Here is a 25,442-nt window from a genome sequence, read left to right as displayed (position 1 = left end):
AATAGACTTCTAAGGATGTAAGAGTGAAGTCGAAGGGACCCCAAGGTGAACACAAGGGCGTCAGAGGGAAGTGGGAAAATCAGAATTTCTGATGCTCTCAGTAATTTACATGTAATTGCTCAAAGGGGAAACGATGGCCTTTTCTGTAAGAGTCTTCCATTTCTTCCTTTCAGAGAGGAGAGCTCCCCCCCACCTTCTTTTTAATCTCATACATTCAACACAGGGCTTCCTTTTCTGCTGTTGGCAGAGCCTCTGGCGTGCGAGGCTGGCTCTGTGCTCCCAGAGCGCCCGCGAGCGGGTTGGTGAGTCGCACCTGGGCAGGGACCCGAGCTTCCTCCGAGCTCAGCTGGGCCACCGTATGGAGACCGGCTCACTGGAGGCTGCAGAGAAGTGAACTGAAGAATTACAGTCGGTTTCACTTCCCTGCCTTATGTGCCTTCAGGTGCCTCTGAAGACAGGCGAGGCCAGTGAAATGGAGAAGGAGGAAGAAGAGAGACAGGCCTGGGTTAGAGAAGAGAGTCCTTGAGAAGGTCAAGGCATTGTTGAAAAATGTGGGTGGATGGATGTGTGTGCGTAGCCCCCAACAGAGTGCACGTTGTTGGCTGCCAGCGGTGGCTTCTGAGATGTGTTTTTATCAGCTAAGGGTCTATTTTCGGGGGTGAGGGAGGAGGAGACGATCAACAATTCCACAGTCCAGCACTAAGTGAGGAATTATCAGGTCGGGAGGGTCAATTTTTGGCCAAAAAGACAACAGTCAGATTTGTAAATCCTGCTTAGAACAAAGCAGCAGACACTGTCTGGCCCTGATTTTTAGCACCCGCAGAACCAAGCACACCAGGACATCCGGGGCAAATGGAAAGGATTGGAGGAGGGAATGGAAAGCCTGTGAGTCAGACAGGGAAACTTGGAAGGAAAACTTTAATGCTGTAATATGCACTGTAGGATGTCAGCACTTTCTACCTCGTATGCATTAACAGGGATGGCACTGATGCTGTGAGGGATCCCAGCCAATACTGGTGTATTATAGAGGCAGAAGTGTGTGCCTCGGAGCTCGGACCAGTTTGGTGGATTGGTTACTATGACAACTGTACCACTACCGTCAGTGGCAATTCCTGTAAGCTCCCTGTCAAGGTTTTCAGGAGCGTTCACTCCAAACCAACATGTGTGGGTATGAACTACAAAGTTAAGCTAGAAGATATTCTTATCTAAAGAGAGCGAATTTGGCATAAGAGGAGGTACAGATAAAAACGTTATGTTATAATGCAAACATCTTAAACAGTTGGCTCTGTTGCATAGTAACTAAGACCTAAAAGTCAGACAGATGGGAGTCAAATCCCACCTTGACCTCTTAAAAGCTGGCTCTCCTTGGGTAATTTACCTAACTTGTGTCCAGGTTGCTCACCTATAAAATGTACATAACAACACTTCCATCATCAGGGCAATCCTGAATGTTGGAAGAACGTATGTAAAACACTTAACATCGTGCTTGACTGTAAGTGCTTAATAACTGATAGCTTTTATTTTTATAGCAATAGTTCTGTTCATATCCAATTTGCTTTTCTGTTCACTTCTTGGGACTTCTACTTTCACACAGTGTGTTTATCCTAGAGCTGAATTCTCGCAGCCTGAGGCCCCAGGGCTGCTCTGAAAGTGACCATGTTTAGCTGACAGTGTCCGTTTTATCCACCTTGAGAGATTACAGAGCTTAGGCCAGCCCTGGAGTCTGAGACATCCTCTTGATCTGTCCATGTGAGCATTTGGAAAAGTTAGAAGAGCTTTTGGGGGTTCAGGTTGAACAGCTTTTTTGAGATGTAATTTGCAAACAATGCAATTCCTCCATTTCAGGGGTACAATCCGGTGATTTTTAGTATATTCATAGAGTATATCCATCACCCACGATTGGTTTTAAAACAGTTTTGTCGCCCCCTCCAAAAAGATCCCATGCCTATTAGCAATCCACCCAATCCACCCCTGCCCTTGAAGCCCGAGGCAACCACTCATCCACCTTCCGTCTCCCCAAATCCATCGATTCTCCTACCCTGGATACTTCCTATAAACAGAATCATACAGTATGTGGTCTTTGGGGCTGGTTTCTTTTCTGTAGCATACGTTTACAGGTTCATCCATGTTGTAGCATGTAACAGTACTCCATTCCTTTTCGTGGTGAAATAGTGTGGATAAACCACACCTTATCGATCAGTTGATGGACATTTGGGTTGTTTCCACTTTTTGCTGTTATGAACAAGGCTGCTATGAGCATTTACGTGTAAGTTTTTGTGTGAACATATGTTTTCATTTCTCTTAGGCATGTACCTAGGAGTGGAATTACTGGGTCATATGGTATTCAGTTGACATTGAACACATTTAACCTTTTGAGGAATCACCAGATTTTTTTTTTCCAAAGCATCCTTTGGCCATTTTTAGTTGGCTTATTTATCTTTTTCTTACTGAGTTGTGAAAGTCTTTTAGGCATTTTTAGGAGGCCTTCTCATGGTTCCTAGATCACAACTGGGGCTACCTTGTGCAGGAATTGGGTGTTCTATTTGACAAAAATGAAAAGAAAATGTACACAGATGTACAGTGGAAAATTCTGTAGATACTTTCATGTGGCACATACATCTATAATTAAAACTCTTGGCGTTTGATGTGGCAGAGGAAAAGAGCTGTGGTTGCTTTTGATCTTGTCTGTTTTCTTCTTCGTGTGATTATTTTGGCTGTATATTGATTGAGGCACCATATTCCTCAAGTGATCTTCTGGACTTGGGGTAGCAAATCTTTTATTCAAAGAAAAAAATATGTATGGCTCCAGCAACTCAAATTGTCTTAACAACACATCAGAAATTTTTATTCAAACTACTTTTATACAATAATTCTTTGTAGGGAAGTGAGGTAACATTCTTTGACTGCCAAAACCATGATAACTCATAAGAACCACTGCAGAATAAGAAATACGTTTAAAAAAAAAAAACAAAACCCAAAAACCCTGAAACACAAACGCTCTCATTTGAAAGGGGATGCAAAAGTGTTCCTTATGGGATCAGCAGGAAACAGCACCGCCCAGGATTTTCAGTCATGGCTGAGATTCAGCTGAGGGCTTCGCTACACATATCACCGAGGCAGCTTCTGACATGGAAAAGCTAAATTCATCATGAGAATAACTTGTCCGGTTTCATCTTCCCTTGCTACAGTGTCCTTGCAATTTTCCTGAGGGACCAAAAAAACAAAACAAAACAAACAAAAAAAAAAACTACTGCTCTTGACAAGAAATAACTTTTACTACCCTTGGTAGGTGAGGTTACCTGACTCACTCTTGCTTTGAGTGTGTGATGTGGAAGAATGTTCAGCAAATCATTCCCTAATCTTAATGTTTATGCTTCTGGATGGAACAGGTTCCGTTTTGATTGCGAATCTCTTTGAACCATCAAATGCTTGCTTTCTGGTAAAAGAGTCCCATGTCTATTACATAACAAAGAAGACTCCAGGCCACCATCATAGGTCTGAGTGCCAAGTGGTCGGAAGGTTAATGTGGATTTCTTATCTGGCTATTCAGAGGGACAAAGTGTTATCCAAAGTGTATGATGACTTTATATTTTGTAGCAGCATTACCAACAGGAAATGCTCAGGAACAGGTCTCAGGAAAGCAGATAATCGCCTAAATTTGTCACTTTGCGCATTTAATCGAAGGCAAATACCATCTGCCCTTGGTAGAGGTCTTGGTCTCATAAAGAAGGTACCTAATTCCAGGCAGCCACTTCAGAAACCTGAGAAACCTAATAAACTTCAACTTCCACTCAGACATTCTCACCTTCAAAATTTGGGAAGAAAGAAAGCAGGCAAAGCAAAACTGAAATAGTTCAACACCACTTCCACGCACTCACTGAATTCAAGATCTGTGATTTCTCCGGGGTTAGGAAGCAGCAAACAAAACCAGCAGCCAGTAGCCTAAATACAAATCCGTTCCAGGGAAGGGCACCCCCTGTACAGGAAGAAGCCCCTCAGGCCTTGCATCAGCCAAGTTCCAGAAAACAATAGTCTTTTTGACCTAGAAAGAATAATCTAACCTCAGAAAGATTTTTCTGGAGAATGCATCACATTCTTTATGGCAAGGAAGCCTTAGAACCTCAGAGCATGAGAAACATTTAAAATTTCTGAAAATGCAAAGACATGTTAATGTCTACAACTTGATTAACACTGATTAGAGTCTGCCACGAAAGCTTACGGGAATCACTTCTCTCCATTCGCTGTATCTGCTCTCAGCCCTCCTAGTCACCCTCTCTCCTTTGGCACGTGGTTGACCATTGACATTTACTGCATATGGAGATGCTGGTGCGGCGCTGAGCACCCAGCAGAGGGGGAGGTAAGGAGTCCGCCTCCCGTATTTCGGATTCTCCATAACTGTTGTGTGGTACAGTCAGGAAGATTCTTTCTCAAAGCAGTTGTGCAAGTGTGACCATCGAAGGCTCCTTCTCAAGTGTCAGTTCCCAGAAGTGAGTGTGAGACTCGCTGGTCTCTTTCTGCCCTCCGTTCCCGTTGGCTGGACAGTGCCGTTAAGGAGGACTGTTACTAGTCTGCCTGAGCTGCCGTCAGAATAACACAGACTGGCCGGCTGACACAGCTGGGATCTGTTTGCTCGCAGTTCTGGAAGTCTGAGATTGAGATCCAGCAGGGCCGGTTTCCGGGGAGGGCTCTCGTCCTGGTTTTCAGACAGCTGCCTGTGTCCTCATGTGGCCTTTCCTCCGTGTACAGCAAGCCGGGGGGTGGGGGGGGGGCGGAGAACAGAGAGAGAGAGAGAAACAGAGAAGCTGGGCGAGCTTTGGTGTCTCTCCCTCTTCTTGTAAGGACACCACTTCTGTTAGATTAGGGTCCTGCCTTTATGACCTCATTTAACCTTAAGTACCTCCTGAAAGCCCCAACTCCAAATCCTGTCACGTTGGGGGTTAGGCTTGGACATACATACGAACTTGGAGGCAATACAGTTCCGTCCATACCAAGGCCCAGGAATAGGACTCAAGGAATTACAAAGCAGGTTAGAGAAATTAGCTGAAATGTTACCTTTCAAGTAGCTCTAAACAGGCGGCTGTTGAGCACGTATCCAAGTCAGCGATACATTACTAGCTATTCCAATAATACAAACCTAGAAGAGAAAAAAAAGTGCAGATCCCCTCTCCTCGGCTCCATAAAATCTTGCCTAAATCAGTAGTTCCTTTAAGAGTCAACCACAGACGTTTTTGAAAAACGTATCTTCCCCAGCCCTACCCTAGAGATTCTAGGCTGGTCTGGAACGTGGATCCAGGAACCTGCACGGTGATCCGCATCCCAGGTGGCTTTGCTGCCAGCGGGTTTTGGACCACCCTGTGAAAATCACGGGACCAAGCAGATGCTTCTGTTTTCCAATTTGCTACCCGTCTATAGACGGTGGGAGAAAATACCGATAGCGATTTACTGGAAGGGAAGTTTGAGGAAAAGTTGTTGCAAAATTAAAAGAAATCTGATTCACTGGCATGAGGAGAAAAAAAGGGAAATGAGTCACAGGGAAAGTTATTGGAATTACAAGACTCTAGAGGGTCTGTTTCCTGGTGATGAAATTTCGGTCCCCCGTGCACTAAAGAATTTTCAGAATAATTCAAGTTACACAGTATAGTGTCCACGATGCAGCTTTGGAGAATGTGGTTAATTTTCCCAGAATAATTTGCTTCTGCCTGTCAGAGATCTGATGATACGGTCAGGGATTGGCTGAGGGATGGGTCTCAGAGGCTCCTCCAAGTGTCCTTTCCTGGGGGGACTTTGGAGGGCCTCGTGGACCCCACAGAGCCCTCGAGCTAGGGTTTACTTTAGCTCTTAGCCCCTCCAGGGTTGGTGAAGCAGCAAAGAACAGAAAGAACTGACTCCCCACAGGGAAGGGAGGAAAAGAGGAGGATGAGGAGAGAGTCCTATTTCACCCTCAGCAGCGGGGTGTCCCTAAGCTGGATCCCACAAGCCACACCTCATTGTCTCCACAGCACACCGCCCAGGCTGCCTCGGTCCCTCACTGCTTACCTCCCCCCACATAAGGATACCCTTCTTCATTTCTCTTAACCCCAGCATGATTTCATAACGTTATTCCTCCCCTAAAAATAAATTCTGGGCCCACTTAGAAATTATCAGCTGTGACTCACTTCTCTTGAAGATGGACACCTATTCATGGCCACGAATGTCCCAAGAGAAGCCCAGAGTAATACATTCAGTTCCTAACTAACTTTTCTCCCTGTCTCCCTGCTTGGCCACTCCTGCAGGGACTCTCCGACTGGAAACAGCCTGCCTGGCAGGAGGCAGGCTCCCGTTCCTCTGAACAAGCCCTCTACTTTCTCCACGAGAAATCTCTCCCTGGCATTACAGGAACGGACAAAACCGGACCCTGAGGTGGGATTTGGCCATTGCCCCACCTCCCAACCTCCTCCTGAATGGCCAACCTTCCATTCTGGGAGTGTGATTCTGTTCAAGTATTCATTTTTCCCATTAGATCTTGAACTGTCACATACAAGGAGTTTCAGTGGGAGGTATGTTACATCCCGAACATGGATTTTCAGTGTCATTCTGTGATCTTGTGTCTTTCTGCACTTTTTCTTGTGCAGCAGGTACCAGAATCTCCCCAGGTCAGGAAGTCACTCTTATCTCTTCAGAAAGGCAGCCAGATGGGAGATAGAGAAAAAAGAGAGAGAGACAGAGAGAAGTCTCAGTAATGAGACTGGTTCTCCAGAGGCAGCATAGTCTAATAATTAGTCTTTATTAGGGATTAAATGCAGGCTTCACTTATGAGTCCATCACTGGCATGAGAGTGATGCTGTATCTCCTTGCAGCGCGAGGCTACCCAGAGCTTGAATAGCTCCTTGGTGACAGGCTGCATGGAAACACTTCTCTCTTGAGCAAGGAGAAGGGTGTTCTCCTGTGACACAAGCAGTGGCGGCCCTGCCAGCGGGTTAGGTGGCATCGGTGCTGGTGAGCAGGGAGACCCCGCGTCCCACTTGCAGGCAAGGGGATTAGTCTAAAAGGTCATACTTGCCACGCAGCTCCCTCCCAGGGATGTGGGGAGGATTAAGGAGATGGTATTTCCATTGCAATGTATGCTCTTCAGAAAAAAGGCACGAAGTCCCAGGTATTGGAATTAGGGATTCCACAGGTAATCAAGCAAAGAAGATATTCAACTGCTTCTAGTTACTAAAGGAAGCTTTAATGTGGGAGGTGGGGGTGGACAGGGGAAAATGCAGTTTGTATAAAGTTGGCTGGAAGCCATTGTCCCTCATGAAGCAAAGGACCAGGGTGGACTGTGGAGTGCCAGGTACAATATTAAGAGAGACCCCATCTCACCCTTGAAGCTTATGGCCTAGGCCTTGGGGAGGCCCTACATTTCATGGATTCGGATAAAGACCTTAAGGCACTTTGGTCATATTTGCCTTTGCCGTCATCAGCCAGTCTACAGGTTTGGTGCCCAGCGAATTGGGGCAAAAACATAAAGTACCCCACTGCATGCTGGAGGACCGGGTAACATTCTGAAATCAGTATGTGTCAGTGAGGAACTATGGAAGACCTTGGTGCACCGCAGGGGCTGCGCTGAGAGTGAAGGATGGGAAGATGGTCTGGTACGGTTGTAACGAGCAAGGCTGCAGTCAGTAAAGATGTTGAGCTTCTTGTGGGCAAGCGTATAGGATGTAGCAGAGTTGGACTGTGACTCAGTTTTCAGAGGTTCAAATTTTAAAATCCTCGTTTCTTCCATTTATTACAGTGTGTCCTCAACTATGGTTTACCTACCACCTGTTAGGGTGCAAGACAATTCCAGATGGTACACAAGAAACCATTTTTTTTAATTTATTTTAATCATTAGGTTAAGTATTACTATATTTTATTGTGTATCAGAGATAAAACACAATTAGCCCCTGAAGCCCATGATTCATAATATAATTGCTAGAACAGTGATTCTCAATACTGCTTGCATATTAGAATCACACATAAAGCTTACAAAGATTTTTTTTTAAGAAGCACCAACACTGGGTCTCACCCTGGATCATTAACTTAAAATCTCTGAGAGGTGCCCTCACCCTAAATATTTTCTCAAAGCTCTTCTAGGTGATTCTAAGGAGCAGCCACTATTGGGAATGATTAGAATTGACTGGGATTAAGAATTTTTTAAGTGAGTAGTTTTAAAGAAACTATTAAGTAAATAATATAGTATGTAGCCATGGCAAAGGTCATGATGGTGCTGTATTGTGCTAATAACTGAAATTTGGTCAACTTCTCTCGCTCATGGGTAGCTTCTGTTGTGCAAGACAAATCTGATCCCAAAGAGCAAGAAGGAAAACAGAGATAGCCAGTAAAAATGATGGACATGGTGGTGTGACAACAGCAAGACTAATGAAATATTTGGGAATGCGCAAATATAAAATCAAAGGATGAAAGACGGAGGACACTGGGGCTGCGCAGAGTGAGGGGGGAAGCTTAGACTTGGGGTTAGTCAGTAAGACTGTCTATTCTCCAATATGCCAGCCTCTGACTCGTCCATCATATGGTTCAGAAACATGGCTTTTCCTCTTTCCCTTTTGCATTTTGACACCCGCATCACCACACCCACTGACTGGACCTTAAGACAGAAGAAGAAAAAAAAAAATAGATGGTAAGGAATCTGTAATGACATGTTCCTGGAGAGTAGGGATTGCAAATGACTTTGACTTTTTTCACCAATTTGTTCTTTTCTTCACCATTTCTTCCTTCACACAACAAGCATCTATTGAGCCCCTACTCTGTGGCACTAAGTCCTTTTCATGTTTAAGTATACTTAAAGTTTTTCTCAACAAGCATCGTGGCCTTTACGATGTGATCTAACTAATCTTAGTGTTACTTCCATTTTAGGAGAACTAAGTAATGTCCATGACTGACTGTTCTCCAGGAGCCACACAGCCTGACTCCGGGCGAAAGGAGGAGGGGAGGCACCAGTGTCAGCAGATGAGAAGGGGAGGCATTTTTCGCATTTTCAGCCATACCTGAGAGTCACAGAGGGGCTGGGGGAGAGAGCCCCAGAGACATTTCCTCTGTGAAATGGAGGAAATAAAACCCATCCTGAGGCTCTGGAAAAGGTGCCCAAGCCCCTTTTCCTCTATTCTCTCATCTGTTAAATGGGGATAATGATACTTGCTGTTTACCTACCTCGGAGAGGCATTACCAGGTCTATTTAAAGGCCCTTCTGATGAAAGCTGCTGTGTAATTACCAAGAACAGCTATGATAAAGAAACCTAAATACAACAGCAAATCAGCTGGAACACGTTCTCCGGAGAGCTTACTTCTCTGGAAAAATTTAAGAAAAGGGTAGCAGCTCTCTTCTGAGAACACGGGGTACCCTTCCAGCTTCCACCCTTCTAGGTTTCGAGAAAGGCTACTTGATTTTCCACCTGGCCACTGATTCAGGATCTTCTTCTGTTTGCTTTTTCCCCATTGTCTAAGAAGTTTCTGTGTGAAATTCCTCTTTCAAGTTTTTTCAGATCTAAAGTCAGAAACTGTTTCATCTCTGAAAAGAATCTCAAGCAAGGCACTTTACCATGAGAAGGAAAGAGTATGATGGAGGCAGAGAGACAGAGAAAAGGCGGGTTCTAATGTGGGGGGTACGGGCATTTTATAGATGATAAGTAATGAGGGCATCTTGGATAGTTTTTAAAAAGAGGACTGAAGTAATTGATCATTCATGTCAGGCTTTGCTGAAATTCATTTGCCAAAGTGTGTAGGTAGATCAGGTGAGAGCAGGAGCCCACAAAGCAAGGATGCTACTATCAGGACAGCTCGAGAGAGGACCCACCCCGCTGACTCAGGCTCCCGGCAGTGCGGCTGAAATGAAGAGACAGACTGAAGACTCCATAGGATTTGGTAGAACATTGAGTGTAGCAAGAAAACGGGAGGAGAGTTAAGATTAGCATCAAATGTGGTGACTTGGGTTTCATACGGTTTGGGGACTTCCTTAACAGAGAAGGATGGCAGCCAAGAGTGAGTGGGGTGAATGTACAAGTGAGATCTAGACCAGTAGCATTGTATGAAGCCTAGTGGTTTTATATTTTTGCTAAATTTGCTTATGCAGTAAATATTGTGACTGTTTTTAAATAGTGCAACCTATGGTATCTGAAAGGCTTCTAAGCAGTGAAAGAAAATGCCAAAATTCCCAAGATGGATTTGCAAATGGTGTGCTCTGTAAGATTAATAATGCATAATAATAATAGCTGTCATTTATTTATTGATTACTATGGGAACTACATATATACCTTCAGTATACAAGTCAGATGTCAGCTGGTGGCTTTTCAGATCTGGTAAAGGTCCGGTAGAATTGTTACAAACCCCTCCAGTCCCGTGGCCTGTGGAAATCCAAAATCCACCTTTGTATCTGTGAATCCTTGGCAGTTTGCATCTTCCTGGCTCTTCCTGCCTCCCAGATCCCTGCTGTACGTCACCATCCCTGTGGTACGACCAGATGGGAGATTGCCCATCCACTCACTGCCTGTATAAAATACTGAGCCGTCATAGGTTTAGCCAAGTTGGAAAGTCACAGGAAAGAGTCGTGACTTCTTCCAGCCGTCTCCAGCCTCTCACCCTTCACAGCCAGGCTGTCCTGCTATGACAGTAGTGACATTTCCGTCACACGACCCACCTAGGAAAGAAGTAACTGCCGTGAGGAACAGGGAATTTATTCCTCTTGTTCGCACCACGATCTTTAGTGTTTAGAACACAATAGAAACTGGAACACAGTAGAACCTCAATTAATAATTGCTGAATGATAAATGAATTGAAACAAAGTGACTAAATCAGTAGCAGATATAAAAACATTTTAAAAAGAGTCATGCATTGATGTTTAGAATATTTAACTAGAAGAAATATAGGCTAGGGAAAAACCTGACTTGAAAACCTGGCTTTGTGTGAAAAAAAAAAAAATCTGTGCTTGTAGCCAGCTGGAAGCTGTACAGGAACCCACAGGGCATTGTGACAGTTAAAAGACCTTAAAAATACGTCACATCACATACTGCATTTGTTATATTGTGCAGTCCTGACTTTTAAAAAAGTCACACTTTTAAAAGGGACAATGATAGTCTAGAATACGCTCAAAGGAGGTGAACAGGGTAACAAGGAGAATGGAAACTTTTTTAGAAAGGATGGAAATGTTCGACACGGAAAAGGGAAGACGTACAGCAACCGTCTTCCAGCACCGGAGGGGCTGTCGTGACGCGCAGATGGGCACTCGCTCTTTTTCTCGGAAAGACTCAGGCAGATTCTCAGCTCAGCATAAGGAGAAAAAGAGGGATCTAACACAACTGCCCAACAACTTGCCACCATAGAGTGGATTTGAACAACTAAGGCACGTTTCATTATAAATTTCCAAGTTGATGAGAATATTTATTTATTAAAAAAAAAAAAAAAACCAAAACACTAGTGAAAGGATTTCTATGATATGTAGAGAACTGGGCCAAATCAGTGACCTCAAGTCTGGCTGTGCGTCAGAACCAACTGGAAGACTGTGAAACCTGATTGATTTTTAAGGCCTCATCCCACTGAGTCATAATCTCCTGGAATTGGGACTTAAGAATCTATATCAAGAATCTTAATTTTTCAATCCCCGCAGATGATTTTGATGACATGCCAGGCTTGAAAATCCCTGAGTTAGACTACTTCAGAGTTCTCTTCTAACTCTCTGATTTATTGATTCTTAAAGGATGTTGCAGAACATTTTCTTTAATAAATAGGTGGGAATTATTTGTTATCTGTAAAGTGGACTTAGCCTTTTTAAACATGGTTAGCTCCAAAGTGCCAGCAGACCCGCCGATTTCTCAAACTGGTTAAAACGCATCTTGCATTCTAGCTAATAAAAACTTTCTTTCACGTATCACAGGCAGGAAAACTTTATCTGGCCTGTTTCCCAATTATTAAGGTTCCAAATCACTGAAATATAAATAAATGAGACTTTACCGTACTTAGAACACCAGTATGATGAAAAATTTGTTTACACCAGGAGGTTTTAGGTCATCCTTCAATCATTCATCCTCGGAACCAAAATACCTCTGCACACGAGCACACACGCACACACACGCACAGATGTGACACATGGTAAATGTTGGGCAGTTGCTGAGCTGGAACAAAGGAGACCTTCAAATCCCATCGCCTTTTTAACCTTACATTTTTCCACACAAGAATCTAGGAACTCAAAGGCATCCAAATAATATTATTAACTGATACACTCAGCTCTTGTTTAACTTTCCCTAATTACTTATCTTTTAAAGACATTACTTTGGTCCAGGTGATGCTAAGATGAGGAGGAAAAAGGAGTATTTTTAAAAATATTAAGGGATTTTAAAGAATTTTGGCTAAATTAATTTTGGCTAAATTGGTTTCCTATATAAAGAGCTTCTAAAACATATACTACGTTGCCATATGAAGGAACTCTTAATTATTACAATAGTGTAGATTTTGCCTAATCTAAAATTAAACCTGTAAGGCTCTGCTGGAATTGTTTAGAAGAGAATAATTGAAACCCCTTTCAGCAAGTTAATTCAGATTCTTCTAATTTTACTTTCCTAGTTCACAAGGTATCGTTTTTCGTGGTGTTCTCAAATGGAAGTTCACACATATCAAATAAATGGCATGATAATCAGAGGTTTCAATATCCAATATGCATTCACTATTATCTGTCATTATTGTCATTGTCACTATTATAATTGCATGTTGTAAAAAGAACGGAAGATTTTCAACAGGAATTATTCACGTGTATTATTTTTCTAGGACTAATTGAATAGTTGACATTGCATTTATATCAAAGTAAAATATGTGTGGGTTTTTCTCATTTGTTTTATTCTTAAGAAATAAGAAATGTAGAGTACTCTCTATTGGGTCCCTTTATTTGGATCTGGAAAGATTCACAGTTTTATGTAATGTCCAAATGTGTATTTTCTTATAACAAGACTCAAAAGATAGCCAATCTAATTAAAGTGATAATTTGCTAAGAACATACAATTATAAGATAAAAACTGGGTAGTGAAGTCCTCTTAATTACCTTGCATTTATATATATTGAGTTATAGTCATTTTACAATGTTGTGTCGAATTCCAGTGTAGAGCACAATTTTTCAGTTATACATGAACATATATATTCATTGTCACGTTTTTTTCGCAGTGAGCTACCACAAGCTCTTGTACATATTTCCCTGTGCTGTACAGTATAATCTTGTTCATCTATTCTACATACCTTGCATTTATATATATGAACTCAACAAGAATCTCAGTGAAAAATACTACTTTTCTTTTTTTAACTGATTAGGTTTGGCATAATGAAATAAAGCTCATACTGTATTGTCAATACTGAAGATTGATTAATAATAATTTACCTTAGATTTTATGTAGAACTTTTCATTTCATTGTTTTATATGATCCTCATGACAATCCTCTGAAGATGCAGGGCAGATATTACTATTCTGTTTAAAGATGAGAAAACATAGGCGCCAAGAAGCCAAGTAATTTACCCAAAGTCTCTCTGCTGAATAGTGAATTGAGCCCGGGAATTCAGGTCACCTGGGTCTTAATCAGAATTTATGGTAAAAAAAATTTTTTAAATAAATTTAAATTTTAGAAAGATCATAGAACAACCTGAATGTCCATCGACAGACAACTGGATAAAGAAGTTGTGGTATATACATACAAATACTACTCGGCCATAAAAAATAGAATAATGCCATTTGCAGCAACACGGGTGGACCTGGAGATCATCATGCTAAGTGAAGGAAGCCAGGAAGAGAAAGAAAAATACCATATGATGTCACTTATATGTGGAATCTGAAAAAAAAAAGGACACAAATGAACTTATTTACAAAACAGAAACAGATTCACAGACACAGAAAACAAACATGGTTACCAGGGTAGGGGGAGTGGGAAGGGATAAACTGGGAGTTCAGGATGTGCAGACACTAACATATATACATATATATACAATAGATAAACAACAGAGCACTACTGTATAGCACAGGAGACTATATTTAATACCTTGTAATAGTCTATAATGAAAAAGAATCTGAAAAATGATATATGTATATAATATGTATTACTGAATCACTATGCTGTACACCAGAAATTAATGCAACATTGTAAATAAACTATACTTCAATTTTTAAAAAAAAGATCATGGGCCTGGTAGAGTTAGAAGGCCTAGTTCTGAAACACTGTTTCTACCTCTTTATTTGACTCTAGGAACTTCCTCACTTTGCTGTAGAATAAAACTGTACTTATGATGCAGGGGTGTTTTGAGAGTCAACAGAGAAGATGATAAGAAAGCTCCTCAAATGTGTTTTGTTATTTTTATGTGTCCTTTCTTCTGCGCTAGGCTACTTCTCACATGCTTTATCCTATTTTTGGTTTCTAAGTGATTCACCTGCACAACATAGAGTTTTAAACTTTATTTAGAATTAAATAATATTAATTCTGGGTTGGAACATTGAATAACATAAGCTTTAAAAACAAAATACCCCAAGTAAAAATGCCATAACTTGAACAAATGATGAGATAACTACGACAATGCAAAAGACTGAGAATGTTCGGTCACTAAGAAGGTGACAGGGAGTGAACTCAAAGCACTGCCCCTTCACGGGACATACACGGTAGCTGAGGGAAGCTGGGATTCCCTTTACTTCCATGTAATTCTCCATCACGTTCCCTGAGGAGGCCTCGGTGGTTAGAGACTCGTCTTAGTCGATGTGGAGTCTTCCGTTGCTGCTCGGCCAGCTAGCCCTTTGAATCGTGTCTTCATTGGCAGGGTAGAAGGTGCTACCATTTGCCAGCTGTTCAGTGGCTTATGCACTGGTAATCTCAATTCATTCTTCGGTGACAGATGGCAGTGACGGGCTCTCTGGGCAGAGAGGACAGGGGCTCAACATCTTCTCCTCATCTGCTGAGATGGTCCATCTAAGTAGGTGTTGACAGGCACCAATGGGATTGGTCCAGGGAAGCTGGCCTTATCAACTAATGAGACGCCCTTAACAGGCATATTTAAGCCATGCATTTCTCTCCCTTTGTCGCTCATGAAACACATTTTAAAAGCAGTATTTTTACTTAAATATTAAAACAGCGATTTAATTACATTGCTTTGGTCATACCACTAATCCACTGAGTCCTTTCCTCCGTAACTAACCATTAACATCGGTCCGTGTGCCCACCAGCGGGCTGGCAGCACACACGTGTGCCATTGTCACGACGGTCCGGTTGGACAGGTCTGTCTCCACGTGGAAACTGACAGCAGTCTGTAAAGGATATATGCACTCCCCTTGACTTCTCTTACACTCGCAGTGTGGTTGCTGATTTGGGCTGCAACTATAGTACAGAAAACAGTCTTCTATCAGTTCTGTAACCATGCATTTAGGGGACTGTATGGCTCATGAACTACGTATGTATTGTTTGCAAGTCAAAGAGAGGTGCTTACTGCACTGGGTTTCCTTAATCCTTCTCAGCCAACCACCCCCATCCCAGAAATCTTGAAAACATGGAGCTCTTTGCTATTGTATTCTGGTTTTCTTCCCCGACTTCTGATCTATAAGGCACATGGATTCCAAAGTTCTTTAAATTCTAAGAAGCTAAGTTTGTTTGTTTGTTTGTTTGTTTGTTTGTGGCAAAATTAATACTGCCAGCGGCTAGTCCATTCAACATTCTCCAACAAGTACAGCTCCCCTGCCCGTGAGTCCCAAATAGGAGTTTCTCCAGAAGGTGTTTTTCTGCTGAGGCATATGTGATGCTCTCAATGGCACCAGCGTTTCATTAAAGGAATTCTCTTGTTCCCTTCCTCCACATGGAAATGTCGTTAACTAGATTAAGTTAACTCTCCGAATGTTAGGTTCGTAACCAACAAACAGGGCTTCTCCACAAGGGCGTACTTTGCCAAGCGTCTCTGAATCAGAACGAAGGGCTGAATGTGCAATGACAGAATCAGAGCCACACTGGGCTGCGATCATATTTAAGAGGAACCCTTTTCCATTTACGGACTCTTTCCTTCAGTCATGGTTGTTTCGTTTCTTCCACCACCACCTTCAGCCTTTCAGGTAAATGAAAAGTTCAATTATACGTAAAGCGACTGTTAAATCAGCAGGCCCCTTGTGGGGGTCTGGGCCTCCCCACCTCCCTCCAATCGCAAGTGAGCTCAATCCATTACTGTTCCCGAGGATGGAACATCCATCAGGTCGAGTGTGCCGGCCAGGGTGCATCTTACAGCTTTTACTGCATATGAGACGTTGCAGGCCTGTTCTCAGGAACCGCCAGGCAGACTGGGATTCACAGTCACGGTTAATAGCAGCGAATTGCCAGCTCTTGATGGGTGGGTAGTCACTCCTTTCAGTGGCTGCCCCCTGGGGGAGAAGGTAGAAAAACAGAGGGAGGGAATCAGAGTGACTTTGCACAGCTGAGCAAGTTCATGCCGCTGGCTCAGTGGCGGGCACTGGCAGGGCTCCCCTCTGGGGAGGCTCGAAACAACCTCACGGTCTCATTTCTACCAACGGGCGCTGCTGGGACGCCAGTGGCGCCGGGGGGCAGGGGGCCGGGGGAGGGGAGCTGGGAAGGGGACAAGGCAGAAGTCTCAGCTAAATTAAATGAACACAAAGTCCCGGTCCTACCGGCGAACCCACCCGGTTAGCCCTGTGCTCCTAATTGTCCTAAAGTGGTGTTTGAAGTTCGCCAGGTGATTAAGGAGTTGGCTCACAAACTCTCCGCATAACCTTAATTTTTTCAAGGTTCTTTGAGTGGAGAATGGTTTATAATAATGATTTTGACTAATACGATTTTTGACATGCAACTTTAATGCTTAACCTTAGTACAACTCCAGAGCATTTCATGTGTACTCAGCTGTAAAGAGTGATGATTTAAAGGGATAATATAAGAAAAAGGTCGTTCTAGAATGAACCTCTAACAAATTGCATAAAAGGAGCTTATTATTCCTCGAGTATGGAGATATGCTGCTCTTTTGATCATTTTTCTGCTTGGTTCAAAAAAATTGTTGAGACATGAATGGGAGAAGAAACAGGAAAAAATGAAATAGAAATCTGCAAGCAAGGAACATTCTTTTGATGGTTATGATTTTGTTGCCACTAAAAAGGCTCTACAGTAATGCGGTTCTTCATCTCCTCTTTTGTTTTGGGTGAAGGATTCGCTCTAACAAGAAGATGCTGTTACTGGTTGGAGGATTACCTCCTGGGCCAGACCGGCTCCCCAGCAATTTGGTTCAGTACTACGACGATGAAAAGAAGACGTGGAAAATCCTGACAAGTGAGTGTCCTTTTTTATTTACTCACCCACCTATTTATTTCAGGTTAGAGCTATCTTGATGAATTCAAAAAACATGGTTCATCAACTTAGACATTTTATTGATTTGTTTCCCTTTGGAGGTCTGTTTATGTATCGCAGAGGATTTAAAGACTAAATTAACATTGCAGAGGTGGCCAGTTTGGTAGTCGAATAGACTTAAATTAAACCTGGCCCCAAAATCACTGAGTTCGTGTTTCTGTGTGTGGTGGACAGTGAGGGAGGGCGACCAAGATCTTCCAAGTGGAATTCTTCAGTTATGTTTTTGCTCGTTGAAAAGCGAAAGTTTGGTTAATAGCACAGGTCAGTTTTCTCACTTTGAAATGGTTGCTTACTTCACTGTCTCCGTAACTCACATACATTTTGCTTTTTAGGCACCTTTGCTTGTTCATCTTTAGTCTGTGGAACCATGTCTATAGAGAAACACCCCCTTGCGTTGCTCCACAGCTCGGATGGGCAGACTGGCCCGTGGCCCATCCCAGCTGCATTCAATTGTGCTTGCAAACTTCCACCTAAGATTCTTCTCTCCTCCCCTCCTTAAAGGGTGATTGTGTTTTACAGCAAACCTCTCGCCTTGGGTACTGAGGTTTGGAACTTATTGTTACATCAGTTACGATTCCCAGTCGGATGCAGTCATGGAGGCAAAAGCCATTGCTTCTTGAGCGCAGCAGGCTGTGTGCGCCAGTCCCCTCGTGGGCACAGTGGCTGCACTGGTCAATAAAACTAAATTTTAACTGTCAAAATGGCCCAGAGATGTATAGATAAAATAATAAATGAGCAATTTTGATCCATAAATCAAAGCCATATGTTGAAAATGGACAAAAGTGAAAGTCAGGTTTTCTTATTGGATGTCTTTTAAGCACATATATTTTATCAGATTTATCTGATTTTTTAAAATTGTTTCCTCTCCTCTTAACTGAATGCCCTTTAAAATAATAGAAACAGGACAACAGTTTGCCCATAAAAGCAGAAGAGGAGTAAAGACATGTGAGGTGGTGCTTGAAATAATACATTCTGGAGCTAGCCTACCCCAGCAAGACCCGCAGTAGCACTGGCCAGGGACCGCAGTGAGAAGGCTCCCTGGACACCTTACGCTGCAGTGCAGTAACCAAGCGATGGGAAAGTCGCAGCCAGATTAAGGAGAAGGAAGAAAGGAAAAGAAGTTAGAGATGGCTTAAAATGATTTTCATCCTCTTGTTGTCAAAAAAAAAAAATACCGTTAATAGTGGTTTAAACATCTGAATGAATGACCAAGCTGAATTTTAAAGATTCATCCAAAACTCAAGCTAAAATAAAACCAAATAATCAATTTTCTGACACTTTCTCAATAGAGAAAGCCTACAGAAAATGAGACGTGGGTACCAGGGGGAGGAGAGAGGAAAGAGGGAGGACAAGAGATTCTTGATGAGAGATGACAGAGACACAGAGGCAAAGGGACAGGGAAACACGAGACCCAAGTGATAAATGATATTCATTCACAAATCCATCTCTTTTTCCAGATACACTCAGGCAAGGTCCAGGGTTCTACTGGCTTGAAGCCCTTCATTAAAGGCAAAAAGATTAATTCAAGCATTATGAACAATACCTAAGAAAACCTTGCTCAGAGTAGGGTGATGTTCCAATTTATTGTCCAAACTGGGACACTTTAGAGCATGAGAGGGGGATCTGTTAATTATGCTGGGACAACAGGTATGGACTGGAACATAGGGTCACTGCACTTAACGTTTTTCACGTTACCTGATTTACCTCTTTACTTAGCAGGCTGTAGTGAGAAAGCACCAGCTCGAATCAGTCAGACTTAGGTTCAAACCCACGTCTGTCTGTGACCTTGAGCAAGTCATATAAATGCCCTGAGTCATGGTTTCTTCATTCCGTCAGCATCATTTATTTCCCAAATGAAATCGTGTTGGTGAGTCATCTAGCACACAGCGTGAGCTCAGCGAACTGCCGGTGCTGTTGCTCTTGTGGTGACACCAGTACCAATGTGAGCACAAGGACTGTGTGCACCCGAACACCTTAGAGGCGTCGGTCCCCTCAAGCTCTCCACGCGGAGGGGAGACGAGTTACAGTGTAACAGATACGACACGTCCACCCACGTCTGTGAAGTAGGGAGCCGACTTTCTACAGTTTTCATGGGTTGGAGGTAGTGATCTAAACACTAAGCAGTAAAGATACATGGGTTTCTGTTGACTCCATTCATCAGATTTGGAATGGAAGGAAATAAAGGCATGAATGTGTAGAAAAGTTCTTATGATGGGAACCTATTCAAAAACTCTGAATCTTTTTTCCTATACTCAGGCAGGCTCCTAGCTTTGAAATAAATGTCTACTCTACTTACACTCTTGATTTCACTGGGATTTGTACTTTAAAAAAATGGAGTTTTATTATCTGCTGGGCTGTGACCACATGGTCCCAAGTGCAAGCATATTTTTCAGGCTTATTGGAGAAATATAGACAGTTTATCTGGATGATTTCTGCTGTTGGTTTGTATTTTTTAATTAAGACATCTTATTTGGCTAAACTGAATAAGTAAGTCAGGCAACTGACCGATCACCACACTACTTGGGCCATCTAATAATAAATGAAGAAATGTTTCTTATTAGAGTAAGAAAATACCCAAATTCTCCTTAAATCCAATGAAACATTAGGGATTGCAGAGCTCCCCATGGTCACCTTTTTGACCTGGAAGAACTGCTCAGCCAGTTGGCAGGGAGGTGGGAATGCAGTAACTGCTCAGAAACAGCTCCTGGTGTGGGGTCTGCTTACTGACTGAATGACCCTCTCCATAAAAACTAACAAATAAGGTAACCAGCAAAAGCCTAAAACCTGAGATTAACTAGGACCTCTGAATCTTAGAATCCTCTGGCCACTTGGCTTGAGCGAACATTCCCCCAGCCTGTCTCACAGATGTGCTCCTTGTAGAAGGATGCCATCCTGCAGGCGGGACCACAGATGCCCACTTACGGGAGCCACACTCCTTACACATGTAACAGAACAAAGAATTAAAAGGGAAGTCAGTCATAATTTTCTTTAGCTCTTACTCTGTTATTTATGTCTTAGAAACACTATTTAAAGAGTACACAAATAATAATAAATTGAATGGAGTGGAGGTGAGTGGAAGTGAAAAAGCGGTTCTATGTAACATAAAGAAAACAAAATTCAAGTCAGCCAGTCAGTGGCTCGGTCTACCTAAATAGCAAAAGGAATGATTATTCCCACTGAAAAGACTATTTTGGTAACACGCTAGCACAGGCTTCATTTTTATCCTCTTCTTTGAAAAAAAAAATCATTTCTATAACATTATATAATTAAGGTTAAGAATAGTAACAGAGCTCCCCAACCTTTATCAGCAAAGTATTAAAAATCCCATGTAAAAATGACAGTAAGCCCTTTTGTAAGCGTGAAGCGTTAAGTCATAGTAATAAAACTGGCATTGTTGTCTTCTTGACTGTTGATAACGAAAGGGAAGTGGAAATGCGCTTTTGTTCATTTTTATTTTACAGCACTGCTTTTCTTGCATTTCTCACTCTTGCACGCAGTTTCCCGTTTCGTTCTTGACTTATCAGAAAGCGGTACAGGAGACATGAGTGCTCAAACGGCCAGGGCCAAAAAGCATGCCTCTTGCGCTTTGCAGCCCCTAAACCCTTCCTGCAAAGATCAAACAAAACCATCCCGGCGGCTACTATGTGCTTTTGTGACATGCGACTGACATGTCAAAGTCTGTATGAAGTCTCCTGTGGAAGCAGCTTACCTGCCTTCCCAGGAGGCGGCAGAGCGGGGCTGTCTGCTCTTTTTGGGTTCCCCATTGACCAGGTTGTTTACTTGGTGGGTAAAGGTGTTTCCTAGAAATTGACTTCCTTTTTTCCTACATTTCTGATAAGAGCTTCTAATTACTAGGTGCTTCTTAATGCTCTCTGTGAGCAATGACAGGAAAAAAGATTTCAAAATATAGATTTATCTTTCCATGTGCTAATGATGACTTCCCTTTAATAACGTTAGAATAAAAATTAGATGAACTAGGTTAGAAAGGCGTGTCCCTTCTTTTGGCTACTTTGAGTTCCCTTCATTAGAGGTAGAGGGGAAACAAATGCCTTTTGTTCCTCTTCCTTTCAATTTACAACTCTGTCTTCTACCTGGTAGTGCAAGGACTTGGGAACTTGTGTTTTTTCAGTCGTGGATAATAAAGGAAACCATCGTCCCTCTGCACGTTTCCTGGGTTGTCTTCTCTGGTCCATGGGAGACATTGCACTTGGTCCCATCCGTGCAGGAACGGTCCAGGCATTGGGTATCACTGGTTTCTTTTAGGAGAGTCACAAAGATCAGAGGCTGGTGGACTCTTCATTTAAAAATATATATATACTTCCCATAAAAGGTTGAAGAAAGAGTACTGAGAAAACACATCTTACATAAGACGCTGTACTTGAGGTCTAGAAGACAAATACAGGTTTGGTGTTTATCCAATAGCCGAGCAATGGAGAACGCTTTAATTGCTGGTTATTCAGGGAATAATAAATTCATTCCACACTGATAATCTCAATCGAACTTTTTTTTCTTGGTCCTGTTTCTTGATTTCAGTTCATTTCCGTTCTTTGTGGCTACATTGGGGCAAAAGTCAAGTTAGTCAAAAATTAATGATCATTTCTGATGATTATTTGCTTTGAAAGAAATAAAAAAGTAAGATTGAGGGTTTTATATCTGTGAGTTGCCTTTATTCAAATTACCTTTATTACCAAGAACCAAACCCCACAGATGATTTAATTTAATCTCTAGACCGGTAAGTAGAGTCTGTAGATGGTGCATTCCTCATTGCAGGAGAACCTCAGAAAACAACCAGGGGCATCCAGAGTGAGTCTGCAAATGCCTGGGCAGGGCCGAGGCTTAGCTGCAGACCTCACTTCTTTCTGGAAGAAGCACTCATTGCAGATCCACTCTGAGCTGGATGGCAGGGTAAAACGGAATCATGCCTCTTCTCAAGGACTTAAGGCAGCAAATAGGATAAATTGTGCTGAGGAGCAGACGGGGGAGGCTCAGCCATTATGGGAGCACAGAAAGGGCCCTTCATCTAAACATGGGAGGTTAGGGAGGCTTTCCTAAAGTGACCTTCTATAAAGCTGAAAAAAAGAAAAAAAAGGGTAGGAATTACAGATGCAAAGAAGTGAATGATAAAGTATTTATTTATTTTTAATTGAAGTATAGTCAGTTTGCCATGTTGTGTCAATTTCTGGTGTGCACCATGTTTCAGCCATACATGTACACACACATACTCCTTTTCAGATTCTTTTTCATTATAGGTTACTACAAGATACTGAATATAGTTCCCTGTGGTATACAGTAGAAACTTGTTTATCTATTTTATATATAGTAATTAGTATCTGCAGATCCCAAACTCCCAGTTTATCCCTTCCCACCCCTTTCTTACCTGGTAACCGTAAGTTTGTTTTCTATGTCTGTGAGTCTGTTTCTGTTTTGTAAATAAGTTCATTTGTGTCCTTTTTTTAAAAAAAATTCCACATATAAATGATATCATATGGCATTTTTCTTTCTCTTTCTGGCTCACTTCACTTAAAATTATGATCTTTAGGTCCATTAATGTTGCTACAAATGGCTTTTATTCTTTTTTATGGCTAAGTAGTATTCCAGTGTGTGTGTGTGTGTGTGTGTGTGTGTGTGTGTGTGTGTGTGTGTGTGTACCACATCTTCTTTATCCAATCATCAATATCAGTAAGAAGGTTCAGTACTGGGAGTGCCAAAAGGCAAGGGAGAGACGGTGCTTTCTAGAAACTAAAATGAAATTGTGTATCTGTAAGAGAGTCTGAGTTTAGGGAAGTATGTGATGGGGCTGGAGAGTTGACCAAGAACCATATTATATGAGACCGTTTCAAGGAGTTATTAAGATAAATTCAAGAATTAAGAAATTGCGACTAGTGATGGCCCTTTATGTTTTGTTTTCGGTGTTTGTGAAAACACAGTGATCTAAAGCTTTTATGTAATAACATGGCAGATGTTGTCTCTTAGCTTGGAACTTTTTATTTCAGTTTGTGGAGTAATGGTTTCCATGACTTTGGACAAAGAAGAAGGAGAGAGAATTGTGTTGGGGCTTTTTAAATATGTTAGCATCTAATTTTACCTTCAATGAGCTCAATTCTAATTTGAGACACATGGCTGCACATTGCTGTATGTCTTGAATTATTTGCTCCTGTGTATTCATGCACCAGCGCATTAGTGGATTTTTCATAGATTTTTTTACAAAATATGTGTGGTGGTCACTGCAGATACTGTATTTCAAGTTGGGCGCCTAGAAAAACCAGCTGACTTTACTTCTGGTTTATACCTCCCTTGAATATAGCAATCACCTTTCCCCAGAGAATAGCATGTGTGCAAATAATCCTGATGCTTTCTTTACACGCAAGCTGTGGTACTTGCTACTGAATCCGGCGCGAACGAAGTATGAGTCGTACGGGCTGCTTAAATTTGCTCTGTGTCACTCCCAGGCAAATCGCAGACCAGGTCTGGCGCACCACTGAATGTGGTGAAAGACTAAATGATCTTCTTGCCTAGCCTTCTCATTTTACACATCAATTTCATTCATTCAACAAATATAATTGATACCGTCCACGTAGCCGACACTGTTCCAAATACAGCAAAAAACGACACCGAGTCCAAGCAAGTACTGTCCTGTCTTCACCAAGCTTAGAGTTGAGTGGGGGAGTCAGCATTCATAAATAATCCCAGATAGCAACAGATAATACCAAAATGTGATGGAGCTCTGAAGGAAGGGTGTATAGTATGCAAGCTCTTGTGATGGAGAGGATGGAAGTAGTTTAGGAGTCATGGAGAACATCACCAAAGAATTGGAGCTGAGGATGAACAGAACTGAAGGACGAGACAGAGGTGGCCAGGTGCCCAGGTAAAGATGTGAGAGATGCTCCAGGTCCATTAATAGAAAGTCCTGAGACCCTGCAGGAAGAAAGGGCATAGATGAACTCAAAGTGTGAGGGGGAGAAAGATACGACGTGTGGCTGAGACGTTAGCACAAACCAGACCGTGTACGCACTTCAGCGGCAGGTTCACAATTTTGGCTTTTACTCTAAGTGACTGAACGGGTCGCAGTGTTGTACCCAACGATTTAGTGGCAGAATGAGGAACAGAACATCAGTCTCCGTATTTCCATCAAACAGTGCTGCCTCATGTACCCCACCGATCTGTCTCACCAACAAGTGCTGTTAGTCAAGACTCCAAGCCGATGAATGAGATTTAATCTGTGCTGACCCACTGTCCCCAGGAAAATCTATGTGGATCCAGTGCACCCAGCATAGTATCACGCTCAGAGAGTAGACCCAGTACAGGTTAACTGAAAGAACATCCTACTCCTAGACGTCAAGAATATAATCTTGGTTTATGCACTAAAGTGCAAATGACGATGTGTAAGCGATGAAATTTGCATGGAAGATTACTGAAGAGCCATAATTCCATGACGATTTCTTGACATTTTGGGAACACCTGGCCAGCTGAATTTTTGGTTTTGTGTATCATACACAAAATGACTCCATTACTAGGGAATGATCACTATGTGACCATACCTTAATATTTATTAATTATAGTGCTTTTGATGAAGCAAACGGTTGTGCTTCCTAGAAAATACCGTAAGGGCCTGGCTGTGTTTAGCTGGCATTAAAGAGGGTTTTGTGAAAAAGGACTGGTGAGCAGATCCTTTCTTACCTCTGTGTCTGGATATCAAGGCAAATTACTGCTCCTTACAGTGTGTGCTAATTATTAATCCTACTGACATGCCTGGTTTGGTCATTAAGTCTTAATTTCTTGAAAGAAAAAAAGGTTAAGATTGAATTCCAGTTATGTAGCTAGAACAATAATCATTGTGAGTCTCAAAGACCAAAATCTTGCCACATTTTTATGTTGAGAACCGCAAAGCGCTCTCAGAAAATCCTACCGCTGAGGCAATGATGTATCACTTTCTCTTTCATTATATGTTTTTAATCAGAGCGTGACTTCACACTAGACAAAGCGATGCTTTATGCATGGTCTCACTTGTTTTTGCTAAAATCTTCTGACATGATTAATTTTATTTTAATGCTTTTGTCTTGTTGTAATGGTAAGGAT

General features: G+C 42.1%; 1 protein-coding gene across 1 annotated transcript in view; it reads left to right on the top strand.

Moving 5' to 3' along the window:
- The window catches only part of KLHL14 (kelch like family member 14), an 86,169-nt gene that overhangs the window by 12,211 nt on the left and 48,516 nt on the right, over nt 1-25,442 (top strand). The window contains exon 3 of the mRNA XM_032467182.1: nt 17,167-17,288. Within this exon, the coding sequence (XP_032323073.1) occupies nt 17,167-17,288 (122 nt within the window). The remainder of the gene's footprint in view (nt 1-17,166; nt 17,289-25,442) is intronic.

This window comes from Camelus ferus, chromosome 24, assembly GCF_009834535.1.
Source record: "Camelus ferus isolate YT-003-E chromosome 24, BCGSAC_Cfer_1.0, whole genome shotgun sequence".
NCBI lineage: Eukaryota > Metazoa > Chordata > Mammalia > Artiodactyla > Camelidae > Camelus > Camelus ferus.
This window is presented reverse-complemented; position numbering and strand designations above follow the sequence as displayed.